The sequence below is a fragment of the Channa argus genome, chromosome 18 (assembly GCF_033026475.1).
Source record: "Channa argus isolate prfri chromosome 18, Channa argus male v1.0, whole genome shotgun sequence".
NCBI lineage: Eukaryota > Metazoa > Chordata > Actinopteri > Anabantiformes > Channidae > Channa > Channa argus.
In genome coordinates this window covers 6,959,403-6,986,729 of record NC_090214.1, presented here as the reverse complement: position 1 = coordinate 6,986,729, position 27,327 = coordinate 6,959,403, and the positions used below count along the sequence as shown (strand labels likewise).

The window sequence follows — 27,327 nt, the reverse complement described above, 5'->3', positions numbered from 1 at the left end:
GCCCGCCTGTGCTGACTTGTCAAACTTACGTAACAAACCATCGAGTGCGTGTCGACGAATCAAGCTCATCCTGTGTGTGTGTGTGTGTGTGTGTGTGTGTGTGTGTGTGTGTGTGTGTGTGTGTGTGTGTGTGTGTGTGTGTGTGTGTGTTCTCTCCATGCTGAAAACGTGCCGAGGTTTCAGGGCGAGGGAACCGTGGAGGACCGCAGTGAAGGAGGTTTTAGTGCAGGTTTGTTTTCTTAACCATCTTTTTGGCAGTTCGTTAACACAATGTGATGTCGTTTAACTTGCTAGCAACCTGTTATTGTTATAACCAGATCGTACCGCTTGCATTAAGAAGAACATGCTGTTCCCGGCGCTGTTCCTCGGCAGTGAACATTGTTGAAGGCACAACGTGTACACTGTGGCTGGGAGACACGCCTCGCAGAACACACAGGGAGCCACAGGCTAGCTTAGCATTGCTCTTAGCATAGCAGAGCGACCAACTTAGCAACGCCGCAAAGAAGCTCACCAACGTCCATTTGTGTTTGCAGGCATGTTGTGGGACGGACACACACACTCCGATTGCGCAGTTAGTGGACAATTGAATAATCTCGCTTTTCTGGATTTAACGTTAGTTGGTGATTAAGGAGGAAAATGCACCTCGTTGTTTCGAGTCTTTTTCAACAAATGGCTAAATTAAGGCGTTCGCAGTGGCACTGAATGCATTTGTGAAAATGTATTCACTAGAGAACTTTATTTAAACACTGCGGTGGCTGTAGGTGCTTTTGAAAAGCCTTGGTTAACGTTTGTTAAAATGGGTGCTGCTAGCTCCTAATATATGTAGGCGTTAACCAGCGCCTCCCTGTACCTTTAGCAGGCCCCTGGACAGGACTGATGCTTGCAGAAGTGCAGTCTGCTTTAGCAGAGTCCAGATAGCAGATAGTGGGCAGTGCATGTAGGTGGACTGCCTGTGCAGATGATAGGGAAATTCAGACTTTATCTAAACTGTACCTGATCTTCAGTCTCTTAATTTCTGTCCAGACAGTGCTGCTATGTTTTTATATAATTTGATTATCAGCCACTTATTTCACAAACTTGGCCAACGTTCTTGGAGCAATTCTTCCAATAATTTCTAAGATTTGCTGTATTTCCTCATCTTATGTTATTGTAGACTCAATATCTTAAGATTTGAACATAACATCTCAAATGCTTGCATTTTTGGGCTTTGGTAACATGCGATGGACTGCTTGGAGTTAAATTGGTGCCAGGATAACTGTAATTGTTAATTGCGTCCCTGATCAGAATATTTTATGAGGGTTTTTTTTTTTTTTTATTTATTTTTTATTATTATGGCTAAGTGTATTATGGTCTCCTCTTTTAGCAGATCCAGGGAGAGGAGCCTGTTTGCATTCCTGAGCTGGTGCAAGACAATGGAGGTGAAAAACAAACAGCAGGACGAAGACATCACATTCAGTAACTCTGACGCTAATGGTGAGATTATACACTTCCCCATTTCGACATGGAAAAAATGAATCCAAACACCATGTGTTAACTCATGGTTTGGGTGGAAAATAAGCTGAACCTTTTCAGTGTTGTATCTAGCTTGAAGTACAGTGTGTGGATAATTGCTTCACTCAGGGGAGGAGAATAGAAAAAAATAAATGGAACATTTCTGGCTTCCACTGCAAGGCATGTGGACATGTCAGATGGTTGAGGGATTCTCTAGTCCAAGCTACTGCTGTTCGGTGGGCCCTGAACAGATCTGCTCGTGTTTTAATCCAGGAAGGCTACATGGTGACGCTGGACATTTTCCAGCATACAGTTGGCTGCTGAATGAAACCCATTCTTGGGGTGGAATGTACTGTAGACCTAGAATTTGCCATGTATTTTTTGGTTTTTATTACTTCTGTTAACCCTTCAGTAGTTTCAGTCAGTAGGGATGAGACTATATGCCATGTGTAGAGGCATGCTTACTCTCGTCTGGTGGTCCAAAAATTATCCACTCTAGAGATTGTTGTATGACAAACACTGAACATTTATTGAATTCCATGTTCCACAATTGAGCGTATTATAAAGAAATTCCACAGAAATGTTTCTCAAAATAATTCCACAGAACACAGTAAGAAACCGTGTACCTCCACAGCTACACACTTTCCACGGTTAACCTGTTGTGCCCCCCACTACACTACCTGGTAATACCAATAGCCACTGTACCAGTGGCTGTAAACGAACCATAGTTTCCCTGACAACTAACTAGGCAAACTTCAAAGGTAAACACTTTCAAAGGCTGTTATGTGATGTAATTGATGACATCATCGATACACTATTCTTTCAATACGATTAGTTGCTTTTCCCTTTTGAACAAAAATTGAAAAGAAATTGGACACATTTTTGCAAAACCAATCAATTGTTTATCACCTTGAGACTTGTCTTTTAAAAAAAGCAGACAGTGATGTTTAAATATCCGCTTAAATACATAGCTCCTTTCCATTTTTTGGTAGCTCGCCCTAGTGTCTTGTCAAAAATAGCCTCTTTTTCTCTTAGTTCTAAAGACAGCTAGGCAGCATTTTGCTCACTGTTGCCACCTGTGGGCAGGGATGGTAACTACACTGATTAGCACATTGACTTTTGGTCCTAATAACTTTTTTTTTGTGTCCTTTCGGCTTATCCTGTGAGTTCAGAGTCGCCACAGCGGATCGTTGTCGGCATGTTGATTTGGCATGTTGATTTTACGTCGGATTCACTTCCTGACGCAACCCTCTCTAATTGCTACTGGGCTTGGACCAGCACTGCACAGTGTCTTGCCAAGAGACACTTCGACAGAGGAATAATGTTTAGTTGCTGGCACAGTCCTAAACTTTATTTTTTTATACAACCATACTGGGGTGCCGAATTGTAGACAATGTCAAATGCTGCACAGTGGCATTAAAGGTAACTGATGAACATCTCCATGTAGAATACCTGCCTGGCTCACATTTGATCTAAATTGCCCTCCCTCTCAGGTAAACGCCCAGCTGAGGACATGGATGAGGAGCAGGCCTTCAAACGTTCACGCAACACAGATGAGATGGTGGAACTGCGTGTGCTTCTTCAGAGCAAAGTAAAGGCCTATTTAGTTCACATAGTGGACGACTTCAGTTGTTGAGCAACACTCTAATTGATCAGGAATTAATGTTAAGGAAACCCTTTTGTTCTTCCCAGAATGCCGGTGCTGTGATTGGGAAAGGTGGAAAGAACATAAAAGCTCTACGCACAGATGTGAGTAAATGGGTGGGGGGAAGCGATAACATGACATAACACTAACCTTTCTGCAGCTGATGAGAAGATGTATTTGGCCAAAGCTTCTTCTGTTGCAGAACAGCTAAATAAAGAAAAAGAGAGAGAGAGATATTGAAGTTGTAAAGATCCAGACCTAAATTCTCATTTATTTGAGCCCCCCCCAAATATTGGATTTGGATTCCTTCAGAAACACTCCCATAATCATTAATTATCACAGTTGACTTCGCTTTTAGTAGATGTCTCATGTGGAAAGACAAAAGCTTTATTAGACACATCTGTTGGATTTGTTTCCTGTCCTCTTTATGTTTCAACCTGACTGCAGCTCCCTGTGAAGCTATGATTGATGTGACACCAGGTTTCAGAAAGCTTGAGTCTGAGTTGGTTTTTTTGTTTGTTTTGTTTTGGTTTTTTTTTGTTTTTTTCCCAGCGATGCAAAACTTTGTATTTCTCATGACTATTAAATGTATCCTTTGCATAGGTCACACTTCTTGTTCTTCTACACTCACCACAGTTTTAAGTTTCTTATTTCACTTTTGGGACGTATAGCGTGTATTCAATTAAAATGTATTCCTTCTCACCCTCTTCCCTTCTCCTTTACTTTTTTGTTTTTATTTTTGGCCAACTTCCTCCGTTGCCCATGTACTGGATCGACATGCCCCTCCTGCGTTGCCCACCTTGACGTTGGCCCAACCTCCGCCCGCCCCTGAACGCCCGCCCACCTGACACTCCCGGTTGGCCCTGCCCATAATCTGTGCCCCTCCTTAAATGGGCGCCTAACTTGACATCTTGTGATTGAATGCCCCCGCCCAATGCCAACCTCCTCCACCACAACCACCACCACCACCACCACCACCACCTCGGCCCATGCAGTACAATGCCAGTGTATCAGTCCCAGACAGCAGTGGCCCAGAGCGGTATGTCCCACCAGTTATTGCCTCACTGCCTGATTAGAACAGTGAAAGACTTGTCTTTGATAACCTGCCTTCTGTTTCATTTTAACATTTTTATATACATGACAATACCCCCCCCACCCCCACCCCCCACTTGTAAAAGACGTGTATTGTTCCTTTTGATTTTTCTGTCCATTTTAAGCATCTCCATTGAGTTGCACTTTGTCATTACAGTTTAATGTCCAAGCAGAGAATCCCTGACAACCCACTACCAAGTAGTTGGTACTTTTATGGTTTAGCAGCACAGCCAGTGTTTTCCTTTGCTGTGATGTTTAATTTTACCATGAAACTTGTGAAAAACAGACGTGTTTTTTTTATCGCCCTGTCCTCTGTGGCCCACCTGGCGCCCTTACCGCCGTCTCTCCCCTCTCCTCCTCTACCCCCTACCCCCACTGATTTCAGCATTACTGTCCATGATCTCTGAGAGAGCACTGGCCCTTGTCTGGAGGCTCAGTCCTTCACTCTGTCACTCATTGATGTTGTCTCTTTATTTCATTGTGCTGCATCCTTTGTTTTAAATTTCTCTCAGGCCACTTCAGATCCGAGCTGTCTGCCAAACCTTTCATAACCTCACCCCACCTCCACCCCCACTCTCCTCCCTTGCTAATTTTCTGTTCCACAGAGTAGTTGGTAACCACTCACATTTCCTTCCCCTCCTCAAGTTTTCTGCTCTGTTAATGTCTTCTGCTGCCCACCTTGTTTCCTCCTCACCTCAGCCCCAAGCCCTCTCCTCCCCGCCTCCCCCCTTTTCCCCAACCCTCTTGGCACAATGAGAAGGTGTGCTGGTGGCGCAATTGTCATGGCAAGTTATATTCTCAGTTTGTTACGTTCCTTTTTCTCCAACTTGCTGGTGGTGGGATGGTTATAGAAGATCTCTCTCTCACCCCCTCTCCCAACTCTGTGTGGCCACTGTCACGTTGATTTGAGCCGTTCTGAAGCTGCCCATTCTCCCCAGGCTTCTCTTCTCTTACTTTGAAAAAGATATTAGATTGAGTGCATGCCAGCTGCTAATTTAGTCAGTTGGGAAAAATTCATAATTGTGTGTAGTTTTCTTTTCTCCCCTACTTTGAATTCTCTCTATAAATATTTGCTCTATTGTTTCTCAAATGTCTTTTTTTTTTTTTTTTTTTTAATTTAATTTTTTTTTTTTTTATCAGGTTTTACTTTGTGTTTTGCTTTTTGTCCCCTTTGTAATGCCTTGCTTCCTTTTGGCCCAAATGGTTCTTGACAGGATCCTGAGTGTAAATGCCAGCATCGACGTTATTGGAGAGATTCTACTGAAAATTATACCAACTCTAGAGGAGGTAAGCCACTATGGTAATTACCGTGTTAATTATGTGTACATGAGCAGGGGGAAGTAGAAGATGATTGAGGAGATTATCTTTTAAAACATGAAGCCATTTGGAATTAACCAAATAGAAAAATAGAATTTGGCTGCATATGAGGAGAATTTGAGGTACCTTAGGGTTTTTAACCACTAATAGTAGAGCATGTGTTGAATGCAGAAGGCCGAAGTTTCAAATCCCACCCCACCAGGTGTGGCCCCATCCAGCCACCAAAGGCAATCTTGGTGACAGTCCTGAGACTGGATAAAAATGGGAGGATTGTGACAGGAAGGGCATCCGGCATAAAAAAATAAACTGTGGCAACGTCAACGTGCGGAACACATTCTGCTGTGGCGACTCCTGAAGGGACGAGGCGAAAGCCATTGATCTATGATAGATAAAATAAATTAATGCCATATGTTTGTTAAGGAGCAGCAGTGGGTCAATTGGTAGAGTGGCCGCCCACCAAAGTGTCCCTGGGCAAGAACCCCCAACAGCCCATCCTCAGCCACGCAGTGCTGGTCCCAAGCCCGGTAGAAATTGGGAAGATTCAGGAAGGGCATCTGATGTAAAAACTGTGCCAAATCAACAAGCGGACTAATGATCCACTATGGCAACCCTGGACTTGCTGGATAAGCTGAAAGGACATTTTGCATTATTGCAAAATAAAAATGTATATAAAAATATATATTTTCATGATGCTGTAAAATCTTGGTTTCTTTAATAAACTCAATTATTACAACAAGTAATATTTGCAACTTAAAACTTTCAACCGCATATCTAGCAATACTGCACTGCTAACTTGTTTATCGGAGTACAGCGATGCATCTTTTCAGGAATTAAAATTTTAAATTTCAAAAGTGGGATTTACAAGTGTTTTATTAGCACATATACCTCATTCTTTACATTACGTGAAGAATGAAGGTATATGTGCTGAGGTATCTAAACTGCAGAAAATCTTTGATAGTCACCTATAAGAAGCATTTCGATTCTACTGACGTTGTGTTGTCTCTGTAGTACCAACATTATAGCGGGATTGATTTTGACTGTGAACTTCGCCTGCTGATCCATCAGAGCTTAGCGGGGGGCATCATAGGGGTGAAAGGTGCCAAGATAAAGGAGCTGAGAGAGGTAAGATAATGTTCATATTAGGACAGTCCTTGCCATGTCCATGCTATAAACTAACCTATTATTGGAACTAAAAACTTTTTTTTAAAGGATGCCTTCACTGATATTGAACTTCTTCTTTTGGCTCTAGTTTGGGTAGTACATGTACATAAATGCCATTAAGCTTCCCTCTGACCTTCTTACATAAAGTATCTCCATGTTTCTATCTGAAAACATCACTTGGAGAAATATTTTAATGTAGGGAGGTCAGAGGGAAATTTAAAAGCAGTGATGTACATTTACACACTAAACTATATCCATAGAAAAGAAGTTGAAAATAGGTGAAGTCGCCTTTTAAGTTTTACAATAAATGAGCAATAATTAAGACAATACCATACAACTTAGCTTACTTACAACAACAATTAGAAGTAAATTTGGTGGTCTGGAAATAACCACGTTAAATGTTTTCTGTGCCAGAACACCCAGACCACCATCAAGTTGTTTCAGGAGTGTTGTCCACACTCTACTGATAGAGTCGTATTGGTGGGAGGAAAGCCAGATCGTGTCATTGAATGTATAAAAGTTATCCTGGAGCTGGTGTCAGAGGTGAGTTCCAGAGATCTGCTGAAAGCCACAGCATACTCTATACGCTCATGTAAAAATGTTTCATGTGCATCATATCTTGTATTTATTCCAGGAAAAAAGTCTTTTGCAATACTTTGTCTTTAGTTTCTGTTATCATCATTCAACAGGCACCAATAAAAGGTCGTGCGCAGCCTTATGACCCTAACTTCTATGACGAAACTTACGACTATGGAGGTTTCACCATGTTGTTTGAGGAGAGAGGCAGACGACCTATTGGTGGTTTCCCCATTCGTGTTCGTGGAGGCTTTGAGCGCATGCCCCCTGTTCGTGGCAACAGACCTATGCCTCCCTCCAGAAGGGACTATGATGACATGAGCCCACGTCGAGGTCCTCCACCACCACTAAGCAGAGGTGGACGAGGCGGCAGTCGAGCACGAAACCTGCCTCTCCCTCCTCCACCGCCACCAAGGGGAGGGTGAGGAGTGGTCCATTATGTTTCTTTCACTTCCACCCTGTTTGGTTTTGTTAAAACCTAGTGTGGTCTAAATAATCAAAGACCATCTGAATAATAGGATCTACACTTCGTCTGTACTGAAAGCAAAATATGTGCATATTTAGCATAAGGATGCACATTTTAACTGTTATTTTTTTAAATTAAAATGGCTTTGCATGTCTGGCTTGATTCTTGCAGTGGAGACAGGTTTGCACATGGCAGCTATCACAGCAGCATGGATGACAGACCAAGGTGAGTACGTAGAAGGACCGTCAGTACCATAAATTCTCCTATAGAGACTGTGAAGAAGTTGATGCAATGTCATTGTAACTGTTGGAGGACGTGGGTGCCATCAGATTTCCCCTGCTTCTGTTGGTGAGTCAGAGGCTATGTTTTGACATTATGTCATTCAAAAAAACGGTTGCTATGGTAGGACAGTGCTACTGCTGTAGTAGGTCAGTGCAGCCTTACGACTGCAGGTACGACTATACTCGAAGTAGCAGATTCTGCATTTAGCCAATGGAAAACAGTTTGTTTTTAGCATTAATAGTTTTGATCCCAACAGTTAAGAAGAAGCTGGTAATCAGATAATACCTGGAAACACAAACGGAGGCAGTTAGCCATGTCACACTGACCACTCACAAAGTTTTCTGTGGCAGATTTCTGTTTCTATAAATTTCTATTAATTAGAGAACAGGGGAAGTGTCTGTGGGGGGAAAGCTCTGGTCTCTGTTTTATAATACAAGGTAATCACATTTATCCCAAAAGTTCAGCAACAGATATCAGTGCTCGATAGCAGAATGCCAACCCACCGGTCCTGATTCAGAATCTGATCACAGGTCATCTGCAGAGTCTGCATGTCCTTTCCCACTCCAGCTTTCTAAATACCAATCCAAAAGTGCTAGGGGGGCTTGATACTGTAGTGTTAAGTGTGATTTAGAATAAAGAAACTGTATTAATGCATATCTTTTTGTGTGTAGCGACAGAAGAGGCCGGGGAGGAGACCGTTACGACAGCATGGTGAGTGTCGTCTGTGTTTACCAGTACTATTGTAATAATGAAAGGCATCGTGTGTGTAGCTACCTGGTTGGTTAGTAGGTGTGTGTGAATCATGTTTCAGATGAGGTGACTGGAATTCCTTTTTCAGAGTGTAGTACAAAACACAGAGGCATGGACACTGGGCTGCATTTCACTGTGTATGCACACTGATCTAGTCCTGTTGTTGCCTGGCAACACTTGTCTCCTTGGTTACTTCAGAGCATCTGAGTACGTAGTCCAAAGCTTCACCGGGCTAGCAAATGAACTTGAGCTGAAACCAAAGCAATTCTTGAACAGGTTCCCTTTCCCAGGTTCTCTTAGCTGCAAGCAGATACAGTTTCATTAACAAGGGAAATACTAAATTTGATCGAATAAAAACCATTATACTGTGTGTGGGATCAGCATAAGTATCAGGTTTTTTTTTTTTTGTATCAAAATGCTAATGAAGAGATGACAAAGATGATAAAGGAATAAATGAACTATATCCCTTTCCTTTACTCACCTAGAAGCTTTGGGAAGATTGGTAAAGGCTAAAACACTAAAGTTAAATATTTTGACCCACTTTCAAAGTTGCTAAATGCTCAAGTTTGAGTTGCTGTCTATCAAGTGCATTGTCTAGTTCTTCATTGTTTAATCCTTGTCAACATTTATTTTTGCATAGTACATTATTTTCTTTTAGCGTCTGTCCTAATTTTTTTTTTTTTTTTTTTTTTTTTTTGTTACAAAAATAAAATCTGCTTATGGCCCCCTTTTAATTATAACAATAAGACTGAGGGAAGTGTAAAGTCTACATACTGCTCAGTATTCTATTTTGCAGGGGAAAACTAAAAGAGAAAATTTGAACACATGAAAGTTAACATAAGAAAAATTGCAAACCTAACACTCGTTGCCTGCAGGCCACATGTGTTAAAATTGCTGAAGGTAATCTTTTCCTTGCCTGTCAAAGGCACATTTTATAATGTCTACAATTGCTGCAGTTATTCCTGAGTTGAACTGCAAGCCTAGTGAAGCTTTTTAAAATGCTTTGTGTGTGTTTTTTGGGGTTGTAAGTAAGGTTGTGTATTCACATGTCAGTTTTGGTATTAGCACTATAAAAGTGTGTCTCATAATTGGACATGCATTCTTTTACGTTTTCCAGTGGCCAGCAGGCTGCAGATGTAAAACCACAATTGCACTTCGCAGATAAAGTTGGACCTTGAAAATAACTGAAAATGTGCAAGTATCGCTAAAGGTTGTGGAATTAGTACAGAGTCTGATCTTTGTGGAAGAGTGTTGAATCAGTGACTGATTCAGGATTTTCTAGATACAAGAATGATCATACCCACAACTATCCAGGTTGTTTGTAATGTTGTAGCTATAATATTGATTAGTGATGACATACTGTAATTATTGTGACATTAAAACAGTTTTGTGTTCTTTTGTTTTTTTATTAATTATTTTTCTTCCCCCACCACTTGATCCTGACATGCAGAGTGGAGGTGGATATGGTGAGTGAAAATATCTAACAATTAATACCTTTTGTTGCTGAATGATTTTTTTTTTTTTCTGGTTGTCTTTGGCCTGATGCACTTAACATAATTGTGTGGGCACATAGTTTTATAATCCAGTGCATGATTGAGTATAAGTTAATCATGCAACTACCCTTGAGTTGAATTTACAGTGCATCCAGAAGGTATTCACAAAGGTATTAATAATAAAAACTGAGGGGGGGAAAAAATCACATGTACATAAGTATTCACCGCCTTTGCTTAATACTTTGTTGAAGCACCTTTAGCACCAATTACAGCCTCAAGTCTTTTTGAGTATGATGTTCAAGCTTGGCACATGTATTTTTGGCCAGTTTCTTCCATTCTTCTCAAGCTCCATCAGGGTGTATGGGGACCGGTTCTTGGTCACCTTCCTGACTAAGGCCCTTCCCTCCCATTTTGGCCAGCTTGGTGGTTCTAAGCTTATGCCGTTTACAGATGATGGAGGCCACTGTTTTTTTTTTTTTTTTTTTCTGTACCTTTTTTAATACAATCCCGTCTGAGGTCTACAGAAAATACCTTGGACTCGACTGCTTGGTCTGTGCTTCGATATGCACAGTTACCCGTGGGACCTTTATATAGAGAGGTGTATTAACTGTTTCCCACAGGTGGACAGTGAAGTTGTAGAAACCTCTCCAGGAGGATCAGTGGAAACACCAGAGCTCAATTTTGAATACTTGTCTGTGATTATTTCTATTAATATTCGTAACAAATTTGCAAAGATTTCAAACAAACCTTTTTTTTACATTGTCATTATGTAGTATTGCTTATAGAATTTTGAGGAAAATTATGAATTTAAATCATTTTGAAATAACGCTGTCAAAAGTTAAGGGAATAGTCTCTGGATGCACTGTAGATTCTTTTTGTTATACTCTGTAGAAAAAACTCTGGTTGCCTGATCACTCATGCTACTTGCCACAAAAAACTTTTGTGTAGCTCTGCCTGCAGGTTTGGACATGTCCCTACATTCTTATAACATCAAAGGCTGCTATGAAAAATCATTTTGGGGGGGACATTTTGCCTGTATTGCATGTTTACAATCACACTCTTGTCTCTAATATCTTTTCTTAGTCCCAATAGTGTATTTTTGTTTTTTAACTTTGTTTCCTTTTCAATTTATTTATTTATTTTTTTTAAAGACAACAATTCTTCGTGGGAGCACTTTCAGTCTGGTGAGTGTAAACATACTTTTGTCTCGGTGTGTAGTTTCCCAAACTAAAGGGATGACTTCACGTTGTTGCAAGCTGTGGTAAAACGCATAAAAAAACACATTTGCCTTAAATGTACTTCATTCTAGGTGGCAGAGGGTCATACAGTGATATAGGAGGGCCAGTCATCACAACACAAGTTACCATCCCAAAAGACGTATGTAAAGCATCTGTTCACAATCAAAAACACACCTTCTAACAGCACAGAAGTCTTACAGCAATAAAAGAAAGGAAAATCAATTTGTGTGGTGCTTCTGCAGCTGGCTGGCTCCATCATCGGTAAGGGGGGCCAGAGGATCAAGCAGATCCGCCACGAGTCTGGGGCATCTATCAAGATTGACGAACCACTAGAGGGCTCTGAGGACCGCATCATCACCATCACAGGAACACAGGACCAGATCCAGAATGCCCAGTACCTGCTGCAGAACAGGCATGCGCTTCTTTGATTCCTCTTTTTTTGCTCCTGATGAGGGCTTTTTAAGTAAAATTGAAAGCTTGAGAGAAAACTCCCACCATGCCTTTGTATTGTTGTGAAGAAACTTTACATTTTTCTGTTTTACATTAGTGGATGTACAGGTTTATGATATACTATACATGTTTGCTGGCATGACTATTGCTTGTTATTTAGCATGACAAACCCCCCCCAAATAAGGTGCTAATTTTACCTGTAGCAAACTCAGAGTTAGATCATTTATTTGTTTGACTACTGTTTACGTACTGACCTGAGTAATCAGTAATCAATTGTTTTTTTTAAATGAATGTTTTTAGGTTTGTACTATGCAGACTGACAACAAAGACTTCAATATGTGAATATAAGCAGGAAAACTTCCACTATTTTGTGACTTTTTTTTTATAGCCAAAACAATCCATTGACACGGTTATTGGCATAGTTACTGATAATCAAAAACACTGCGTAGTTGCAGCCAGATTTTGTTACATAATGTGCCAACCTGACAGTTTTTAAATCAGCATTTTACAGAGTGTCTGTGTGTGGAGTAGAGATTTATTTTTTTTATTTTGAAGTACTTTTCAGCTGCCCCCCATTACTAAAAGGCTTAGCTGGTCTCAACAGCCACATTGCTACTTGCAGACACAATGTATTTCCAGCCTTGAACTTGACATACTTTTTATTACTTACATTTGTGCTCCTCATGAAAAATGTCCAGTTTGCAGCATCCAACCTTAATAGCTCCTCGTTCCTGTTGAAATAACTAATATATTCTTTAATGTTGTTGTGAAATGTCCTAACCTTGAACTATCTCTTGTTTCAGCGTGAGGCAGTACTCTGGTCGGTTCTTCTAGAAAGAAGAAAGTGAAGAAGAGTAAAGCCATGCTGCCAAACTGTTTCTCTTTCTATTCAGAGCCTACATTCCTGTGCTTTGGGTAGAGTTCCCCCCTCCCCCTCACTATCACACACTACACCACCTATCTAAACGTTGCATTTTATTTAGAGCAGTTTTTAAAAAATCTTGACCTGTCAAACCACAAATGAGTCAACAACACATTATTTTGCTGGTGTAATAATTTTTTGGGGGAGATTCTTGTGCTGTCATTGGAGTAAACTCATCCGTGTGATGATTTCTGTTATTGTGAGCCATCGTTGGCCGTTAGTATCTCCCTAAGATCAGTACAGCATGCAGAATGTAACCTTTTTTTGTAAGGAGCATTATGTGATTTTTAGTTGTTTATGTTCTCCCTCAAATGTTGAAGCACACTCTCCAAATGAAGATACATGGTCTTAGAATGGTTGTAGAATAGTTTAAATACAATTTTAATTTTTACACAACATCCAACAGACTTTTAAAAATGAAGTGCTTTTTGTAAACCGGACTTTAAAGAAATAGCTTGACATTCTAGGAAATCTGTTTTTATTCACTTTCCGGCAGAGATTTTTAGATGAGAAAATCAATACCACTCTCTTGGGACCTTCACTGTGGCTTGGAGCAAACAAATAGACTTCAGATAGAAGTCATTTTTATCCAATGTAGTACTAATTTCAGGATATAAATTTTTTTTTTAATTATTTTTTTTTTAAGATTGTTGGACAACTCCGTATTGTAAACTCAGTATTCTAAACTCAATTTGTAAATTGGGCGATTTCTAGGAGTATTGGTTCCATACTTTGAGTTAGTTTATTTTTATCAGTCAATCTAGCAACACCATAACTTTACGCAAGGCCAAATAATCAAACTGCCATTGGTGCTTTCCTTTATGTACCGATAACAAAAATCTGTGCTGTTGGTTCTACCTTAAGTTACCTTCATATCGAAGGGTTAACTATTACAGTGGTATCTACTTTCTCCTCTTCATGATGTGAATAAGCACATTTCACAAAATGTCTAAGATTTGCTTTAAACTGAAGTAATGTGCCAGTGTGATATAGAAAAGTAAATTTAAAAAAATGTTTTTCATTGAAAGAAAAGCTGTATAAAGTGTGTGTGTGTGTGTATATATTTACATAGAAGTTGTAATTTCATCAGTGGTTAGATTGGCCTATACTACTCTTCTTGGAAGAAGATGGGGCCAAAAGATACTTTTTTTTTTCTTTTTTTTTTTGTGTTATTTTAGTTATTTTCTACCACTCATCCGGATTTAACGCTTTGATGAATCCTGAAAATCAGATCTGTTCATCCATTTATTTCTGCATATGTGCTTTTAATTTTGACAGTCTCTAAGCGTTTTTAAATTTTTTTGTTGTTTTTGTTTTTTATTTTCCAAAGTGTCTTTTTAAGATGCAGTTTGATGTGAGGAGCTTACAGCATTATGAGTCCATGAGTGGTGTTTTCTGTCTGATATCTGTAGCACCTACAGGTGTTGAATAAATAAAGACTGTGACATAGTCTGTGTGCTGCTGTTATCGACAGAGGATTAAGAAATGTCTGTGTTCGGTTGTAATTGCTTTTCAACGAGGAGCTGTGATCGCCTGCATCCGTAGTTTACTAGTTAACACCGGAAATCTGTTCCCATAATGTGACAGAGAAACCCACACTGCTTCCCATCAGAGCACAGCCCTCTGTCACATGGTGAGCACCCAGGATAGAGGGAGCCAGGCCGAACGCAGCTGGACGCTGGGGAGGAAAACGCCGAGCTTGGATTACAGCAAACACAGCGACGGTGGCAGCGGAATCGTTTTTCTTTTCGTCTGGAGAATGACTTGACTTGTTTTTGTGACGTTGTGTAGCGCTGTCCCGTGAAACTCCGCCATATTCACTCCACCACGCCCGGAGCGCAGCTACAACAAAGGTAAAAAGTCGCTACTCAAGTTGTTGCTTAAAGTTAATTTCGTCTTAACATGAGAGAACCGGGAAGATCGAAACAACGTTTACGGTAACTACTCCACTTCCTTGATATTTGTTAAAACTGTTTCCACCCCAGACTCTTGTTGTACGCAATATAAACCTTAGATGGCTCAATCAAAATAAATCGACCCGAGGATGTGGACGACTTGTCCTTCCTGTGTAACCCAACATTTATTGTGTGTGTGTGCCTCGGAAGGTGAAGTGTTATCCGGGAGGAATGATTCTGAGCTCCGTGGGAGCCTGCTGCCTCAGCCCAGAGGCCAAGGAGGCTCGCAGGATCAACGATGAGATTGAGAGGCAGCTCCGTCGGGACAAGAAGGAGTCCCGCCGGGAGTTCAAGCTCCTTTTACTCGGTAAGAAACAAACAACAAATAGTGTGTAATAGTTGTGTGGCAGAATTAATTCAAAGAGTTCAGAAGGCTCCTCTTCTATAATAAACCGGATCCGTGTCTGCTGCCAACGAGTAAATTAGGAATATAAAGAACATAAACACACACAACATTTAATACATTTGGTTAATGGGTGTGGGACAAGAATATGGCACAGAGTAAAACAAGTCAACAAATACAAAGGCAAAGTTGAAATTAAAACCCTGCTTTCATTTAATGACAAAACGTCATTAGGAGATATACAGTAAGAAGGTGTGGCAGAGAGGTTAATTTCTCATTTCCATAATTTCACAGGCATGTTGTTCTAGGCCCAGTTTTCTAGTTTAAGAAGGTGAGTGGAGATTCTCAATGTTACCATTTCAATTGCTTTAGTATAAAACCCACAAATGTAAAGTCACTGACAGAATTTTGCTGAATTCAGGTTTTAGGAAACAAACACTTTTCTAGCGGGACAAGGACAAATACTTGTGCCTAAGTGCAACAATTACAGTCGTACAATGCACGTTACAACCAAAGCAGCAAAACAAAGCTGAAAACACCTACAGTTAATACTCGTCTTAACAGAACTATAGCTGTTGATTGACCAGAGCAAATTATCTGAGGTTTGAAAAGAATGCTCAGTACTTTTGTTGTATTCACTGACCAAGAGCCAGTAGGTGTTCAGCAAAACACAGAACAAAAACTCAGAGAGAACATTTAACTATAAATACTAGTCTTCTTATTTTAAAACATTTTTAATACAGGCCTTTTGCTTGCATTTTTATACTGTGGTATAACTAGGCTTACTTCAATATCTCTGTCTGTAATAATGGCAAAAAAAAAAAATAGACATACATATCCTTTACTTAATTGGCCTTGAAAGTACTTGAGTGTGCAATGATGCGTTTCTGGTTGAATATGAACAGTTAATGAGTACTGCAAAAAGGATGCAGCTGTGTCCGGACACAGTGTGGTCACGGGCCAATGACAGAAACCTCGACAACACAGTGGGTAGATAAATGTTATAATCAATTTAACAAGCAGCGGAGAAGGAATTCAGTTTTTCTTAATGACACAATAAAGAGGAGAGAAAAACCATGAGCAAAATGTACTAGCTAGAAAAAGTAAAGGCAGAAAATGGTCCATGTCAGTGTTGTTCAATATGTTGTATTATCATCGATGCATCAATGCGTTAGTACAGTTTTATTTTTGTTGCTGGTTGAGGTGGTGCTAATGTATAACACACCATAACACAGTGAACTAGATATGAGTTATATATACATATTATGTGCGTTTACATGTAAAGTAAATAGCTACAGCTGCAAAATTGAGGTAGTGGAGTAATAATTGTAACGTTTCCATGTGCGAAGTAGCGGAATAGCACAAACAATGAAAACGGGATGGCAATCACATCACATACTGTTGAAAATAAATTATACTTGCATCATCTTGGGAGGCCATGTTTAATTCGTGTCGCTTGAGAAATGATGCAATCATGTGACTAAGTTTTAAGATAGTCACACTGGTTGATCTTACTTTGCTTTAAAAAAAGTTGACTCAGACCAACTGTAACCACACTTTCAGTTAAAAGATCTACAACTTTGATTATGATAAACATGTGATTGCATTTTTTTTAATGAATCTTACTGTCAGATTTTGTTATCATACTGAAAAACCTTGTTAACAGCAAACCTGCTGATATGAGACTGGGATTAAACTAGTGTCTGCTACCTTTGCTTTTCATTTCACCCTGTCTGCAAAGAGCTCTACCTGTTCACAATGAATGCTTTTGTTTAAGCTTAGTCAGCTACAAGGGGAAATGCTGCAACTTCTTCTAGTTCAGCTTTTTTAAAGAAGCAAACAGCGGTAAGATGACTGAGTACTGTTTGTAAAAGTCTAACTCAAAGAATAAGCATAAGCCCTTGAAACAAGAAACAGCCCAGAGGATGGTAATAAAGGTACAATGTTGCATAAGAGCAAGACAAAGTCACACACAATACAGACAGAGCAAGTTCCTATTCTTTTGTTATATCCAGCAAACAGACTTAACGGATAAGCCTGGTGGCTGCATGTATTTCTATATTGTTTACAAATCCCCTAAAGATAGAAAACTGACCATGATTACCAAGTAATGTCAGATGTTGAGAATTAATCTGTGAAAACTGTAATGCTAAGGGAAACAAAATGCAGTAGAAAATGTCACCTCAAATACTTTTATTACTTTTAGATTTACATCTTAATTATGGCCAGTGAGCCTGTGGTGTGAGCCACAGACAGTGTACAGAGGTATAAAGTATTGAGAAATAGACTAACACATTGGCTTTTAATTTGCTTTAATTAAGGTAATGTTAGCCTTATTCTCCAGTCCAGTGTGTGTAATCTGATGTATCTGTTGGTGGCCAGGTACTGGTGAAAGTGGGAAGAGCACTTTCATTAAGCAGATGAGGATTATTCATGGCCGTGGATACTCGGATGAGGACAAGAGAAGCTTCACGAGGCTGGTGTACCAGAACATCTTCACAGCCATGCAGGCCATGATCCAGGCCATGAACACATTACAAATCCCCTACAAGTATGAACACAACAAGGTGAACCAGACTGCTGCTTCTTTGCCTTCATTTGCTGTTTCACACAGACAGATTGAGGAAGAGGTTTTATCACACGCTCTCTGAAGGATGTGAGAGGTATACTGTCTCAGACACTGACCTGAGTCTGCAGTGTCGATTACCGTGTATTCAAAGTGAGGAACTTCTGGTAATTTGCGACATTGTTTAGTTTTGCAATGCTGCTGCCAAAGAGTTTTGCCCACTTACAGAGCAAGCTGTCTTTTGGAATGTACACAATGCACTACAGGCATGTAAAGGCAGGTACGCCTGAGCCAAAAGCAAGTAAGAGACCGAAGAGGAAGAGAACTACACATTAATCATACAGGAATTTGGAGTCATACCAATGGCAGGAGCTTATTAATCACACAAAATATTTGCCTCATACAAATCTGCTATATAAGTAAAAGTTCCACATAAGGCGGAGGAAAGACAAATCAACTTCATGTATAGCATAAAAGCGCGGGGAGGGGGAGGTGGTGTCTGTCTCGGAACTTCGGCAGCATTTAGCAAATCTGAGTCAGCTTCTGGGGTTGCAGTTTGTTCTGATCCCCAGTGAGTATGAAGTTTAGTGGAAAGGATAAAATAAGGATAAGCGTTTATTTTCTTTATACGTAAGTAGATATTAATTCTGAAGTAGAGAGTCCAAGAGGTCACCACTCACTGAACTCCACCCCCGTGAAACGAGATCATACAATCACAGCTTAGCAACCATACTGAGGCACAGCCAAGCCAACAGGAACAGCATAGGATTGTGAAAAAATGTTCTTGTAGTTGCCAAACCACATTAGTATAATTTGTGTATTTATTGTGCTTAATGGTTCAAAAAGCATTTTTCCAATAGAGAATAACTGAAAAACGGGAAGATGTGAATGCATTTCACTTCATGCCACAAACACTATAAATGGATTCAGTCCAGAATCAAAAAGAGTGGGCAGCACAGTGGTGGAGTGGGAAGAGCTCCTGCGCCACAGCTAGGAAGTCCCTGGTATGAATCCAGGCCAGCTGGCTGGAGTTTGCATGTTCTCCCTGAGCCTGCATGGGTTTCCTTTGGATACTCCCGATTTCCTCCCACACTGCAAAGACATGCAGTTATGTTAATCAAGGTGACTCTAAACTGACCTGTTAGGGTTTACCCCACCTTTCCCCCAATGCGAGCTGGGATTGGCTCCAGCACCCCCGTGACTCTCAACACAACAAACTGTACTGTAGGAATCGTGAGCGTCCATCAGCTCATTTTTTTGTACTGGTGGTACTAGTCTGACCCCTGCCACCAGCTGAAAAAAAAACCACTGCATTACCAAGGCCAGTACAGATTGTAAGTTGTTATCATCCTCAGATAGAAGCAGTTGTATACCACCTGTTGTGGGTAAGAGTCATGTGAGAGCGGTAAACTAATTTACAGATGTTGTTGTTTACAGTTTCTATATCCATACTCCCCGGTTTTCCACTTTCCCTTCCCCTCCCACAAGCGCAGAGTGTATATGCTGTTTGGCCAACGCAGCAGGTGGTCTTCATCACCGCTGGTTCTTTGAAGTAGACCTGGCGTGTCACAGCTCTAATGGGTTAAGCGGTTTATATAATATATGGGTGGAAATCTACAAGAGCCAGATGATTATATTCTTTTTTTTTTTTAATCTCCTTTCATGTGCACAAGGAGCTCAAGCTTTTTTTCTGGCTGGTGAATAGACAACAGTATAGTGTTTGTATAGTGGCAGGGTCACAATTTCCCCTTTAACACATCCAACATGTCAACAAAATGACAATTGCAGACTGTCTGCACTATGCAAAGTTACTCCTCCCCTGTAATGATAATAAGTCTCAGGCTGCAGCAGATTATTGATCAACAATAGTTTATCATTAAATAACTATTGAATAATTCTGTTTTGAAAAAGGTGTTTTTAAAACTTTTGCTGACTTGCTTTTTGAAGTGCACTGCAGTGATGTCTGACTGAACCGGTGAACTGTGGGCCCACAAGTGATGGGCACACGGGGAAATATTTAGGATTAATCAGGCCCAAATGAGGTCAGTTAGGATAAAGACTTGAGATATTTCAGTGGAAAAGAGATTAAGGAAATACAAGACATTAATTTATAAATCATAATTCAAGAATATTTTGAACTCTGTGTCAGTGAGTGTGCACATGAAAGGGGAAAAAATAGACGCGCTGAGGCTAAACAGCATGGGAGAACGTTCAAGAATACCGTGGAAGTTTGGTGCAACAGATCATTGCTACATCCGCTGTCAGTTTACTTTGGAGATTACAGTTGGGGATTACAGCATCACAGAGGGACCATGAATGGAGTTGTCAGTGGCTCATAGTAATGACAGGAGACATTTGTGTCCTACTCATAAAATTTATTGGTTGGGGATTTTCCAACAGTAGTTTTTTTTTTTTTTTTTTTTAACAGCATAAGTAGTTTCACATTGTCTTTTGCTCGTGGTACATCGAGTTTGAGTAAATGTAGCCAATAAAAGTTTATACTAGGGCTTCCACTAATGACTATAAAAAAGACAGTAAAAGACCAAACCGTATAAACTGCCCAGCACAGTTTGATAGATCTTAAGATGATGTCTTATTTTCCCCAAGAGCCACCATAGAATAGGTGCTGAGAGTGCAGGGTGATCATCAAATTGAATGTGCTGTCTGTGAATAGAAGTAAAATTCAAATAATTTGACCTCTGGATGTCTAGGCAACACTGCTGCAAGATTTGGCATCACCTCTCTCTTCATAGGCAAACAATGGCTCAAGCTAGTGAAAAGCAGCTCTGCTTTGTTTCTGGATGTGCTGAGCTGTGTCGTTAATGTTCCTGCACCGTTCTGTTGTTGCTTAGCCCAATGCCAGTATTGTCAGCGCGGTTGATGTGGAGAAGGTGACAACATTAACAAACTCGTATGCGGATGCCATGAAGAGCCTGTGGAGTGACCCAGGGATTCAGGAATGTTACAGTCGAAAGAGGGAATACCAGCTCTCAGACTCAGCCAAATAGTGAGTGTGAACAGACACTATTGCTTCAGACATTGTTGAAAAGTTTCCACTGTCTCATCTGGTTGTTGTCTGTTTAATGTGCTCAGGGGCGTTAAGTTCAGCCGTTGCTGTCACTTATCTGGAAGCTGAAACATGGCAACTGGACTTCTCTCTTGTTAGTTCAAAACATTTCGCCAGTCATCCAAGTAGCTTCTTCAGTCCACTCTAAATATATCCATCAGACTGGTTTAGTCTCTTAACTGATCTGCCAGGGGTGGTAAAAAAACAAAGAGGGCTTTAGAAGGGAAGAGATGGTACGATACAACAGTCACAACTCCAACAAGGTTTACCTCCTATTTACCCCTACTTCCTCCTTTTTATGGATGAAAAAGCATCATGGAAAATGGAAATTAAACTGTCAGAGCCTTCCACCTCTACTGAGGGATTTTCTTTTTCTTCTTGTCCTAATGGGTACATTATCATCCAAGTATTCTTTTTCCATCAGATGAAGGCCCATTGTTGGCTTTGGTCTCTTCACTGTAGAGCTCTGAATAGTTTTCACTGCTCTTGGACTGCGTACACTGAAATGCTCTTTTGGACAGAGATAATAGATATGGTTTGAAACAGGAATGAAAGAAGCCATATTTGCTAACGACCCTCTGCTACTCTGACATGAACTATTATCCACCCAACAAGCTTTTCAAGGTCGGAGCTGGAGGATATTTGGAGTCCCCTAACCACCTTTCTGAAGAGGCTGAACAGGCTGCTGGGATGACTAGTAAAATCTATCAAACTAACACAAAAGCAGTCCAGTTGCTGTAACTTAACTTCCAGATAATCACGTAGACATCTGAGAAACTTCTACTGTGTTCTACATACAGTATCATTTGAGATTTAATTAAATGAATTTCTCCTCTTGGACCTCCTGCATTGTTCTGTATCACCCTATATTTTAGCTAGTTTTATTTCACTTAACTGTGCATGTCTTCCTGTTTTAATAGCTATCTGAATGACCTGGATCGCATTGCCGATAGTGCATATCTGCCAACTCAGCAGGATGTCCTGAGGGTCCGTGTGCCCACAACAGGCATTATAGAGTACCCCTTTGACCTGGAGAAAGTGGTGTTTAGGTGAGTGGTTTCTGTTGTCGCTATTCACATTATTGTGTTTATTTTTGCAGCTATGGTCACAAACAGGGAAAATTACTTGGCTATAGAAAAATCCAACGCAGAGTAAATAATAAAACGACAAATATTTCTGAAAGTGTCTGATAACTTGTGTTTATGTTGCGGATTCATTGAGTATATATTAATATGCATCATGAACAGCCTTATATATTTGAGTTTAAATCTTCAAAACAAAGTCAGAATTCTTGAACCTCAGATAGGTTGTGATCATGGAAAACATTTCATCAGCTTATTGTACAGTAATATTAGCAAGCTAACATTAGCAGTTAAGCATAAAGGCTTTAGGCACACGTTTTAGGGTTTTTCTGCCATTTTGTGGGAGCTGAGTCCGTTTGTCCTCAGCCAGACCTTGTTTAACGTTAATTGTTCAGTTCTTGGTCTTATTATTCTGCTAGTTTTTACAACAGCTTCAATAGTTTTCATCATGCCAAATCAGACTGGTTGTAGAAGCCGTTTCCCAGTAAATATTTTGGGGAAGTGAAAGTTTCTGTTCCCAAAATTATAGGCAAATGGTGGTTGGGATGTAGTGAAAACATTGAAATCTCTCAACACTTTACAAAAAAAACGTTTAAGGGAAATGTGTTGATATAGTGATATTAGACCCAATAACGTTTGGTACTTGTATCTGATACAAGCATATGGACTTATTACAATTTAAGGAAAATAAAGGAACGTAAATATTGCCGGTTTGTCATGACCACATTACTTTCAACCAATGTTATATGATCATTATTAAGGACTTATTAGGAACTCAACAATTTATGTAATTACCTAGTCTCATTAATCAAATTATAAAACTGTCTGTGAATGTGTTATACAATGATTTTGTTAAATTTAATTTGACCTGTGACTGCAGGATGGTGGATGTGGGAGGCCAGCGCTCAGAGAGGAGGAAGTGGATTCACTGTTTCGAAAAAGTCACTTCCATCTTGTTCCTGGTGGCGCTCAGCGAGTATGATGAAGTCCTGGCTGAGTCTGTCAATGAGGTAAAATGCTGTGCAACAGTTATAAACTAATCCACTATGTCCTGCGAGTCTCTACAAAAGGGAATGAAAGGTGCTCACTTTGAGACCATAACAAAAGCAAAATGCCTTGGAGAAATACAAAGGGATATTGTTTCTTTTGTATAAAAGCCAAACCAAAAAATGATGACCTAAATATCTACAGTCCAGCACTTGCCTTGCTTCTCTCTCTTTTAAACTTCATCTTGAGCTTCCTTTGTGGCAGTGTGCATAGTTCATCTGCAGGGGGAGCTCTTTAGTCGTTCTGGTCAGCAAAGAGAATCCCTCAGCAGGGCTTCAGATTACAGCCATATGAATCTTCTTACACAGAAATTCTCCATACGTTATGTCTGTTTTTTTAAATTTTTTTATTATTATTAATTTTTTTTTAAATTCTCCTCATGCTGAGATGTCTGTCACATATTTTTACAGAATCGAATGGAGGAAAGCATGGCCTTGTTCCAGACAATCATAACCTACGAGTGGTTCAGAAAGTCCTCAATCATCTTGTTTCTCAACAAGATCGACATACTGGAGGAGAAAATCATGTACTCACATTTGGTGGACTACTTCCCTAAATATAAAGGTAAGAGAAAACGGTTACTTATTGGCGAATAAGACATCATTCGTGTGTTAACATAGCAGAGTAGCCTAATTAATCAGCTGTTTGTTGTTAGGGTTTATATTTGATGCCTTTAGAAGCACACTATTTTCAAGATGAGACAGCTTAGGAGGTCTGTTGGTAGTTTTTGAAGTTTTGCTTAATAAGTGATATGAGTCAGCGTGGTGATTTTTCTCTGTATGCAGTCACTAACTATTGTTGCATTATTGGCCAAACCTGGCATTTTAAGTTGACCGGATTTGAGAATGAGTAAAATAGGACCACAGGCATGTAATAACTATACGAGTGTCTTGTTTTACTACCATTTAAAATGTTTCTGTCACATAGTAAAACAGCAGCCCAATGTCAGTCACACAGTAGTATCTATAGTTACCTAAGAAAAACTAACAGACCAAGTGAAACTCCAATATGTGCAGTACACAGACCTATGTTCACTTCTGTAAATACTACAATGAAGGGTCTCCCTATGTGAGACACATTACACACAACCGCACTATAAAACTTTGGACTTTGGTGCATTTAGCTGTACCAAATATACAAAACAAGACAATCCTGCTACAGTGTGTAAGCACAAAAAGCCCCACTAATAGTATGTGCAGTCTGTGCAGATTTTGGGCAGTTAGCATAGATCTCCATTTTGTAACAATTGATAATCAAAGAGCCTTTTTACGAGTCTAATGTTGTTGTAGTAGGTTTAGGGTTAAGTTCGCATCCCCCTACATGCAGGTTCAATGTGAAGGGAAAGTTAATCCTAAACCTAATACATTAACGTTGCACATTCAGCCAGAATAAATTGTTTAAAAAATCAAAGGAGTGTATTAATTGTTTTAATATTATGAATATTAAAAACTGCAAAAGTTTGAAAAAATAAATAAAAATTCACCTTCACGTTTTGATTAAGAAACATTTGTGCAAGCTAATTGTGCATTAAATATTGTTAATGAAAAAAAATTCTTTGTTTTACTCTTTTGCCATTTGAAAATAACTTTTGCACATGCAGCACTGAAAGCAATCACAAATTGGATTTATGAGCTAGTAAAGTTTTAAACCCTCTCTGAGTAATGGTTGTTTCAGCTCATTTCAGCAGCAAGGTGCGCAGAACTGGAGCCAGTGTCTCTTGTGATCTGGTGCCACGGTTATGAGATCTGAAATTAAGGATCTGAAATATCTCGGCGGCTTAGATACTAAGGCCTTATAGATGAACACTTGGAACATCAGTTGTTCATTGTCTCGTGAAGTGCACACGGTTTGTCTTTTGCATGAATATGCGCAGGTTTTTGCAGATTTGTTTGTTTGTTTCATGCAAACCCTTACAGCTGCTACGACTCTCAAACAAGAACTGGCTGTAACACTGTTAACAGTATGCATTTATTTGATCAAGGGTGTGTTTTATCACTTATGAATTTACCTTTTCATTTACAAGAAGAGGATTCCAAATATTACATAGTCTCACTTCAATGTTCTGCAAATTTTATATTTTGCTACCCTGCTTTTTTTTTGAGCTCTTATTGAACAACTGGAAATACTTCGGTTTCTTTCTACCAGGTCCCCAGCAGGATGTCAACGCAGGCAAAGCATTCATCCTAAATATGTTTCTGAGTCTCAATTCCGACAAGAAAAAAGTCATCTATTCCCACTTCACCTGTGCCACAGACACAGACAACATTCGATTTGTCTTCCGTGCAGTGAAGGACCACATCTTGCAAGAAAACCTAGAGGTGTACAACTTGGTTTAAAACGTGGTGCTGCTGCTGCTGCTGCTGCTGTAATTCAATCGGCTTTGTGCAGCTGGCAGTCAGTTCGCCTCACACGGTTACTGAACACTATCATCCAAAACAGGAAATTGAGAAGCTACAGAGCTTGTCGTGAAATGACTGTACTACTGATGTATTTCAAATTTTCCTGTTAGGCTCTTTGAAAATGGATGTCTTTGACTATAACAAAGTGTTTCCTGACAATTAAAGTGCTGCCTTAGTGCAGGGCCTATTACAATGTGCACTCTATGTGAGCTCTATGTGAACGTATTTTGAGCATTAACAGTATAAATGCACATGGATGGACTGAGATGGAAAAGTATTTCAGTGGCTCAGAAGCCTCTAAGAACTAGTAGTGTAGTAGATGTCTCCTTCAGGGAAACAGAGGAAGTGAATGTAGACTGCAATGCAGCACCTCACAACACAAACCCAAGTTAGATATAGTTATATTTTTTTAAGTTAAATTGTTATGAAATACTCTAAATACTTAGTTTGTGTCGCGACTTAATGGGAAACAAGTCATAATTAACACTAATGACTTTTTTTATGGTACTGATTTGCACATTGTTCTTTGTTTTTATGATAAGTATCAGTATGTGTGCATCTCCTTTAGTTAGTTGTGATTGTTTCCACAACCTTTTTTCAAATTTCTTTGTACACTTTTTAAGTGTGATGGCATTGTTCAGTGTTAAAGACACTTTTTTAAGCACATGTTTTATTGTATGTTCACACATATTTTAAAATGAGGTTTAGCAGTCACGTCATCAGAATAGTGTTCATTCCATTCAGGGAAATTCTTAAGGTACTTATTTTGCCCAAAAGTTATTTGCTAAATGCCTTTTAGATCTCACCTTAGTCTTCATTTAAATGCATAATTGTAAATATCACACGGTACAGTAATTTCCTCTTTTCTGTCACTTTTATTGTATCCAGGTCAGTGCTGTAAGGTTAACTGCTAAAGAGAGAACTGTTATGCTATATAGTCCCTGAGGCATTAAAACAGTGCATTCTTGATCAGAATTCATATACTGCATGAATAAAAAGCTAATGGGCGCATATCCGCTGTACTAATGTTTACACCACCCTTTTCATCTTGTTAAACATAATCACAGTCTAATTTGTACGGTTTAATTTATGGTTACATTTCCCTGTCACTGCGATATCTTAATGGAGTCTTAGTGTTGGATAAATAAACAGACATTTTGCAGTTCATTTCCTGTGCAGGTTTTCATTCTTTGCCTGTGTTTACAAATCAGTTCCAGCACACTGTTGGTTTGCCATTCGACTATTTGTCTTCTTGGCTGCACAATCAGCTCATCTGGAGCAGTGTTGAAATTCTCCTCTGTGAAACATCCATCTGGTTGGAGCCAGCTGCAGAGGTCCATATTTTTTAGGGTTGTACCAGGGTTTATGTAGTTTGGCAGGGAATCTTTATTTCTGGAGAACGACACTGAAAGTAAAGTGGCAGAACATGGCATTAGTCCGTGCAAGGATGGATCCTTTGCTGGTCCATTGCACATTGAATCTTGCCTTGTTTCAATCTGTCAGTCTACATTGAAGTGGCCTATTAATTATTCTTATGTTTTTATTTTGACTGATGTGTTTATGTGTGTAAAATAGCAGGAAATTTAAAAAGTCTAAAATGTTCCCTTATTAAGACTCCAACCTATAATTCTACTTAATTTTTAAGCTCTAGTGAAAGGATTGGGGTTTTTAAGACCTCTTATCTGTGTCTCATACATCAGTAACACAATGAAGCATATGTTACAGCATTCATTACATCCCATTATCCCATCATGATTAAATGAGGTCTACATTTGAGTGAAACCCATACAGTTGAGTCTATACACTCTACATTTAATCAGGCAGTAATTAAGTTTCATTAGCAGTTAATCTTTTTCTTATTTAGTTGTGGAATTTTTGGTGCTATGAAGTATCAGAAAATGGTTAAATCCCACATATCAACTTCTCAGCGCCCACGATGACATTAAACACCTAAAATATTTAGCTTTCTACTATAGAAGAGGAAG

General features: G+C 39.6%; 2 protein-coding genes across 7 annotated transcripts; both read left to right on the top strand.

The window, feature by feature from the left end:
• Window positions 1-72: 72 nt before the first annotated feature.
• On the top strand, window positions 73-14,335 carry hnrpkl (heterogeneous nuclear ribonucleoprotein K, like). Of its 5 annotated transcripts, none has more exons than XM_067484837.1 (16): window positions 73-229; window positions 1,364-1,473; window positions 2,985-3,082; window positions 3,184-3,240; window positions 4,132-4,175; window positions 5,443-5,515; window positions 6,554-6,667; window positions 7,121-7,249; window positions 7,396-7,703; window positions 7,920-7,973; window positions 8,702-8,741; window positions 10,231-10,246; window positions 11,425-11,457; window positions 11,583-11,650; window positions 11,754-11,923; window positions 12,765-14,335. In XM_067484837.1, the coding sequence occupies exons 2-16, from the start codon at window positions 1,413-1,415 to the stop codon at window positions 12,793-12,795; spliced, it is 1,296 nt and encodes a 431-aa protein (XP_067340938.1). In that variant the 5' UTR covers window positions 73-229; window positions 1,364-1,412; the 3' UTR covers window positions 12,796-14,335. The 5 variants fall into 5 exon arrangements, with proteins under 5 accessions (XP_067340938.1, XP_067340941.1, XP_067340939.1 ...); XM_067484838.1 differs by having other exon boundaries at window positions 117-229; window positions 1,367-1,473; XM_067484839.1 differs by lacking the exon at window positions 73-229 and adding an exon at window positions 381-533.
• Window positions 14,336-14,505: 170 nt separating this feature from the next.
• LOC137104038 (guanine nucleotide-binding protein G(q) subunit alpha-like) lies at window positions 14,506-26,509 on the top strand. 2 transcript variants are annotated; one of them, XM_067484843.1, is made up of 8 exons: window positions 14,506-14,820; window positions 14,989-15,145; window positions 17,564-17,748; window positions 20,600-20,754; window positions 21,735-21,863; window positions 22,777-22,906; window positions 23,354-23,507; window positions 25,089-26,509. In XM_067484843.1, exons 2-8 carry the CDS (start codon window positions 15,010-15,012, stop codon window positions 25,277-25,279), a joined length of 1,080 nt encoding a protein of 359 aa, XP_067340944.1. In that variant the 5' UTR covers window positions 14,506-14,820; window positions 14,989-15,009; the 3' UTR covers window positions 25,280-26,509. The 2 variants fall into 2 exon arrangements, with proteins under 2 accessions (XP_067340944.1, XP_067340943.1); XM_067484842.1 differs by having other exon boundaries at window positions 14,507-14,736.
• Window positions 26,510-27,327: the final 818 nt, after the last annotated feature.